Source organism: Pagrus pagrus, assembly GCF_965226575.1.
Source record: "Pagrus pagrus genome assembly, chromosome: 17".
NCBI lineage: Eukaryota > Metazoa > Chordata > Actinopteri > Spariformes > Sparidae > Pagrus > Pagrus pagrus.
In genome coordinates, this window is record NC_140201.1 from 12,564,278 (window position 1) to 12,571,647 (window position 7,370).

General features: G+C 44.6%; 1 protein-coding gene across 4 annotated transcripts in view; it reads right to left on the reverse strand.

The window, feature by feature from the left end:
* Positions 1-6,971, reverse strand: part of LOC311272933 (ras/Rap GTPase-activating protein SynGAP-like) — a 50,847-nt gene extending 43,876 nt beyond the window's left edge. For 3 of the 4 annotated variants that reach the window (XM_084379705.1, XM_084379706.1, XM_084379704.1), the window contains exons 1-3: positions 5,823-6,971; positions 1,296-1,390; positions 616-719 (exon numbers count right to left, since the gene is read on the reverse strand). In XM_084379705.1, the coding sequence (XP_084235831.1) occupies positions 616-715 (100 nt within the window). In that variant the 5' untranslated portion in view covers positions 716-719; positions 1,296-1,390; positions 5,823-6,971. The remainder of the gene's footprint in view (positions 1-615; positions 720-1,295; positions 1,391-5,822) is intronic. The other variant, XM_084379707.1, reaches the window with a different exon arrangement.
* Positions 6,972-7,370: the final 399 nt, after the last annotated feature.

Sequence of the window (7,370 nt, forward strand, 5' to 3'; positions counted from 1 at the left end):
GCTTCCCCTGCGATGTGAGCCACCTTCTTGTTTGTTTCTTTCTAACACTTCAGAACGTCACTCCGTAGGTCTTACCGCTGGAAATGAAACAACGGCTTTACACGCTGCGCTAACTAACAGAAAATTATTTCTCTTCCCGTCCCTGGAGGGAGCCGAAATGGCTGCTTTCATCTGGGGGAAGTAAAGGGAGCATAGAGGAGGAAGACACGGCGTGTATCAAAGCCGGAGTCAAAGGCAAATGGCGCTATCAAACCTGGAGGATGTCAAAATAAAACTCTGGGAGTGTGACAAAGCAGGGCTCAGAGGGTGAGTGATGCTCCGGTGGAGGAATGAGCGGTGAAATATGCTACAATATATTGAGATACTTTTGTAAAGCTGAAAAGGACTGGAAAGCCATGGCAGAGGATAAAGAGCAGAATGGTGCAGCAGAGGCTGAAGTGTTTGTTAAACCAATCCATTATATTATAACAGTGGGGTCAAAACAGCGGATTGAAGGGGAACATATAAAAACATATATATAACAGAGATAAATCTTATTGGACCACGACAGACTGGAGGAGAGGCTGTGAGGGTTAGACAGACGTGAGACACCTGAGTGGGGCTCAACTGACTCACTTGGGGTTAAAACTCCAGGTCCGCCACAGCAAACCTCCGCTTGACCAACCAACCCAAACTGACTCTGATGCGGCAGCCACGTCTTTGAAGATGTGTCCATGCAGCTATATGGCACAGACACAAGTAAAGTTTGCCCATTTGATCGATGGACCAAAAGAAAAATAAACATTATTGTGCATGTAAATAAAAGAATAAAGGAGAAGTTAACATTAATATAGATGAATACGACGGAAGATTAAATCAAGACAGACACATTAATGTGTTTATAAATAAGAAAAATACAACATTAATATAGAAAAACGTGAACAAAGATAGAAATAAAATGGGAGGATTTTGGTTCACAAATGAAGCAAAGAGAAACATCACTTCCAGCTACAATATTGATTTGGAATATGTAAAAGAGACGCAACTTGGGAAATAAATCGTACAGCATTATTTTTTTTTTCATCTTAATGGTTAAAAAGACTCTGACGATTTTGGAAAACCAGCAGTAAGTGTTGTTAAATGATCCTCTGGATGTTCTCAAAAATCATCAGGGATTTATGCCTCAGAAAAACAAATATTTAGCTGTTTGGCTCAAATCCAGTGACTATGTCTACATGCACAAAGTATTCAGGTCTTTGCCCATATTCTGAGGAAAGATAATATTGCTACTAAGCTGTATAAATGAGAGCACGGACCTGAACCTGATGGGACCCGACAGCGCCGGGCCGGCTTCAGATGGAAATGTAGAGATGATTTCCGGGTAGGGGCTGGGATCGAATCACATCAAGTTCTTTTGGTGGAAATATATGAAAAAATAAATATAGTCTCAAATCAGTGATAAGTCATACCAGTGTAAACATGCAAGATGTAACCATGGGAACAACTCAACGACAGGTTAACACAAACTCAGTGCATGAGCTTACATCGACCGCACAGAACGCCCGTCGAGTTCGTTTCGGGCTCAGTTACTACTCTGTAAGACTCAGTCGGGTTCAGACAGGAGAACACAGCCTGAGTTGCGCTCTTGTTTAAATAGGTATGAAAATAAATATTTCATCTCATCATTTTCCTGTTGAAATGCAGCCGTGCATCCTCCAATGAACAAACACAGCATCCTGCTTTCATCTGTTCAACCATCTTCAGTATTTATGCAAATCTGTTTATATCCAAGTCTTTCAGAGGTGTGTAAGCAGGTGTGCATCTCTACCTCAGCCTTGCAAACAGTCAGCTGGGCAATGCACTGAGCTGAGCTTAAACAGGCAAGAGGCGTCAACTGTGATATGAGACTATCTATCATTTTAGATTTTGAATGTAGTGATAGCTGTGGCTGCACAATCCAAATATAATTAATCAATTTTGTGAAAGCACCGATATTGCTGCATAATATCGAGGTACTTGGTCAAAAATATCGTACTATTTGATCATATGTAGCCTAAAAATATTGCAATATTGTTTTAAGGCCATATCACACAGCCCTGTCGGAATATAATCATTTTCTGAATAATGGTAGAAACCTAGTGCGCGTGTAAATATAGTCAGTGATAATAGATGGGAGGCACAATACGGGCTACTCAGGAACTCGTCCGTGTCTTGAAGGAAATCAGATTATTACAAAAAAACAAGAGAACAAGTGGTGCAGCTCTCCCGTCTTCATTTCACTCACCTCGGAGAAAAAGTGAAAAACTGCAGCCCACAGTAAATCGTATCAGGAGCAACGTTCAGCTGATCATAGCTGCCCTTTGTAGCCTAAATGTCATGATGCTGCTCAACCACAAGCTGTTATTATGATTAATTGATAAGCATTCCTACCGACACGTCAGTGTGCTAATTCCAGTGTCTATTCCTTCATAATCTATTCCCTGTTCTCTGGTTGGAAAGGTGGGAAAGACAGTCAATGAACGTGGAAAAACATTCAAGACACTCCATTACTTAGCCTATCCAGTTTGTGACATGCTGTTGTTCACAGCTGTGTGAGATGCTAACTGGTTAGCGAGCCCACTTCACTGAGAAATCAGAGGTGGCTAACTGTAGTGTGGGAACAGATTAAGAGGAGGAGGATGTGAGGAGAGGTTTGTTGGGCAGTTCTGAAAGAGAAAACAGGTGAGTATAATGAGATCGGATGTCGAGAACAGAGGATGGAGAAGAATTACCAAAGGGTAGAAGTGTTTTCTCTGTTGGTAAAAAATGAAGATGGCAAAGAAATTCACAGCCCGCGGCAAAGTAAAACAATTTGAGAAGATTGCAGGACAGGAGCTCGCTGACAGGAGTTCCTGCTTTTTTTGTTTTGTTTTGTTTCGTTAGAGAACATTCAAACAGACTGTCACAGCCTTTCTGTCCTTGGCAGGGAGAGAAACCCCCCCCCTTCTCCACGCGATGCATTGAAGATGGCTGAAGAGCAGCAGAATCATGACGGAAACTTGGTGCCGGGGTAGAGTCGGCTCTTTGCCGGCTGTCAGGCTCTCGGCTGACAACTGTGGCAGAGCGTCGAGGAGTCCAGGTTGTCAACAGTTCACGAGGAACCAAGAAAGATTAAGAGGCCGTCATGACTCTCGCCTCTCCATCTGAGCCAAACCAAAGCGGTTCTATGACGAGATGTATGAGATAGCTCAGATCTTTATAGGCATTTCATACGGAGGAGGACGAGGAAATCCTGCGAGGGGCAGTGAGTCAGAGTGAGCCGGACTTATCTTGTTCTATCAAGTGTGCAGCCTCAGACATTTCATTAACTGAAGCTCTTCTCTCTCTACTGCATTATGGGGGTTTTTTTGTCGAGAAAGGGAACTGTATGCAAGAGCCTGCGGTGCAACATAATGGGCTGTAAAGATAGTGGCCTCTAATCATACCTGTGCTAGAATACAGTGTCCAAACATCAAGAAAAATTCTGCTTTCACCAGCTGAGACGGAGGAAAACTGTCACAGCAGAGAAATCCACACAAGCGTATCTGAATTTTTCATCTATTCAGCCAAAGTACACACACAGACCAGTCCAGTGAAAGTGGGACACTTTCTCGCAAATGTTATTTTAACAAAACACAAACATACTCGCGCTGACTCTATTTTAGTAAGAGAGAAAAAGATGAGTTCTTAATATCTGCTTTGCATATCGCAGCTCTCAGAGCCTCCCTGCAGTCTGTGCAGGTGTTTAATGTGCAACACCCAGAGATGGCTAATTAGCAAACTACAGGTATCAATGAGATCAGTGCAGAACGGTAAAACAATCCGGCCACGTTAGCAGAAGCTGATTGCCAATCAAGCAGGTCCTGAATCGTATTTATTTAGTTTTATTATTATAGATTAATGTAGTGTCATTTATCACGTGCACTTCTTTAAACAAGTGACACCTCATGAAAGCAGCATTGTGCCAGTTTTGCAGACAGTTCACGCAAAAAAATGCAGTTAATGTAGCAAGTTTTAAATGCAAAGACAACTGCATTCATACAAATGTATTGATTAAAGCAAGGCTGCCCAAAGCGGGGCCCGCGGGCCAAAGTTGGGCCACCATGAGGTTCAGTTTGGCCCACCAGATTACGTAAAATATTAACTATAATGCTGTTTCATTTTGTTTTTGTTATGTAAAAATGCTCTTTCAATAAGTAGGACCCTTAATTATCAATCATTTTTCATGATCTGAGCATGGCGTACAGAGTGACACTTTGCATGGGAAGTCAATCAATTAAGGGAAATTGGGATTTTAGGACCATTTTGCATCTTAACAATACAATACACACAACAGGCCCACCATTAGGTTTCGATTTTGGCCCTCCAAGGGAACATTTGAGCACCCCGGCACTAAAACACACTTTCAGTGGCATAAAATGCATTTCAGGAACTACCTACATTCAGCATGTGATACTTAAAGTGACAGTTCAACCCCAAATCAGAAATACATACACAACTTTCCTCCGCCTGTAGTGGTGTTTATCCATGTCGGAGATATTGTAGAGATGTCGTCTGCCTTCTCTCGAGCATCATGGAACTATATTGTTCCTATTGCACCCAAACTCAAAACTCCAAGAAATTACATTTGATAAAAACAACATGAATGTCTCTTTCCAGAAATCATGACCTGCTTACACAAGATAAGCCTATTTCAGGCAGCGTGTGACTGCTTTCAAAGCTAGCCGGCTAGAAACCTACAGGCTGAAATTGGCAAGTTCCTCTGACACCAATCTGGTCGCTAATGGTATGAACCTAAAAAAGCTAGCAGCTGTTAGCTTTTCTTCGGCTGGGATTCAGCCATTTTAATGCTAGGGATGGCCTCCCCATGTGCAAAACAAGTTCCCCTCCACACTATTTTGCAGGGGCGCCGTCGCCGCGTCCTTGGTTTAGCGCCGCCCAAGACGACTGTGACTGTGTTTTTCCTCTATAGCAGGATGAGAATCGGTGCAGCCAGACCTTATCAAGCGCCGACAGAGCTGGTCTCCAAAAGGCCACATTGCTGTTGAGTTTTTCAAATGTATCTTTTATCATTACTATTTATTTATTCATATTTGTTTTCCTTTGAACACAATGAGTCAGGTGCCATCTTGTTTTGTTATATTCAAGAGAAGGCAGACATCTTTATGGCCAATTTCTCCAAAACTCTGCAGCTCAGGCTAAAACAATCTCGATGGATAAATCACCACAGGACAGAGACAAAATATGTATTTTGGATGTTGGGGTGAACTGTCCCTTTAAGGCCTCATATCCTACAAAGAACAGGGTGCACAATCTGAACTTCATACTTCATAGGAAACCCTCCACAAATTGTCTTATCAAACATTCATCAGACCAATGCAAGAGGAGGAGGAGGAGGAGGGGGCGCTTCCGGTAACGGCCAAGCAAATCCCAACAGTGGCTCATTCTGCTTTCGTGCCAAAGTTCCCAAACAGCCTACACATTTTAATCTGAATGTCTTCAAACCGATAGAACTTTTCCTGAATAACACGAAATGTACGCTTCGAAGGCACCAGGTATCCATCTACCAAGGCGAATCTTAAACGTTTCTACGCGTGTGCTGACGTCTCACTTTCACTGAACTCGTCACCGTGCCATCAGAGGTCATTCGGCCTGCAATGCATCATCTCAAAAGCTCAGCAAGACACCGATGAGCTCCTCAGCTTGTATCGACCCGCTGCCCGTGCTGCAGGAGAACATCCAGGCTGTTAGGAGGACAACCAGCTGAAGATATCTCTAACACTTCCTTTTACTTGAAGCCCACACATGACATGTACAACACTTACCCAAAATAACCGGACTTCCTGGTGAAGAAATCTTGACAACTTAGTCACATCTGTGGGACGCAGACTGAATCTGGTGCTGGGGGGGGCACTTAGGAAGGTGCTGAGGTTCCAGGTGTGCTTGCTTTTTGGGACAAAGGTAGAACCAGTTTGTGCAGACCTGAGAGACAGTGGTTTCCAGATAAAAGGCCAGTGCTGACGGACAGCTGTGCTTCAATCATTGGGGCCGGTGTGCTGCTGTTCGACTGTGGGCAGCTCCTCCTGTTTCTCACCTATGCTGTGCGACTGGGTCCATACATGCCTCTGTCAGGTGTGAAAGCTGGCTGTCAACCTTCAGCTCAGTCCATCACTGAGGCCAAAGCTTGCCTGCGAGCAGCGGCTCTCTCCCTCCTCTGCTTCTCCTCCCTCTCTGCTCCCTCTGCTCCAACTCTATCGCAATCCAGGAACTGAGATGTGATCCCAATGCAGCTTCCTCGGTAATAAAGACAATCTCTCGTGAGGACGGGTTTTGTCATCTTAATTGTTTGTTCCTCAAGCAGCCCCTGCGTCGCTCTTAGTGTCTGGGAATAACGTGAACTCCTGACGATCCACACAATTACTTCATCATTTTTGGGCACACTTGCATTCACGTTTTTTAAAAAATAAAAAAATAAAAAAAACACTCTACAGAGATGAGAGACGGAGATCAATCAAACCGGTGCTGATGTTAGAAATGGGGATAATTATGAAGGCGCTGTGCCAACTCTGAGCAGCACGCAAACCCCCCCGCACGTTGCGCGCACTAACGCCACAAACGCGCAGAAATAAACATCCCAAAAGGTATTTACAGGCGAAATCCCGAAGGCGTGCAGCAGCATCTGAGCAATATCTGATTCGTGCACGCTCCTAGCTCGGGTGATTCAATCTTGGAAAGCGTCTGTAGTTCACCCTGCGCGGCATAACGACGTCCCCATAATCCAGAAATTCATATCGGGGAGAGGAGGAGGAGGCGGTGGTGGTGGAGGTGGAGGTGTAAGGGGGGGGTCCGGTGCCAAATCGTCGCCGTGTCCTTTGCGCTCTTTGCGGTCCGTCACACCTAATTTTGATTTAACGGCAGCGCGTGAGGAAAGGTGCTCGGTGCGCGGAGAAGTCTCTCCCTGGAGGGCGGAGATAGTGCGCAAGATAGACGGAGAGAGAGAAACCCACGCCTCCGAAAGGCAGCCGAGTCCGCCCCGCGCTGCTGTGCCATCTCTGGAGTTTGTAACATCCGAAAATAAAAAAAAACGACACGATGACGGCCGGCCGCCCACTGCGCCGAATAATTAGGACGGGGATGAGGTTGGAGAGGACGGCAAAGTTCATTTAAGTTACTTTATTCAGGATGCAGAGGCAGCGGGATTAATGTCCCTCACGCACTTTTAATAAGGCTCAAGTCTGCACACCTGACAAATTTCCCCGTAAACTTATTTATAGCGGGGATGTGAGGCTATTTATAGGTTGGAACATGCACTGCGTAACACTTCAGGTAAACTGTGTCTTAATGAGCAGCTGCAAGGTGGACAGGAAACATAT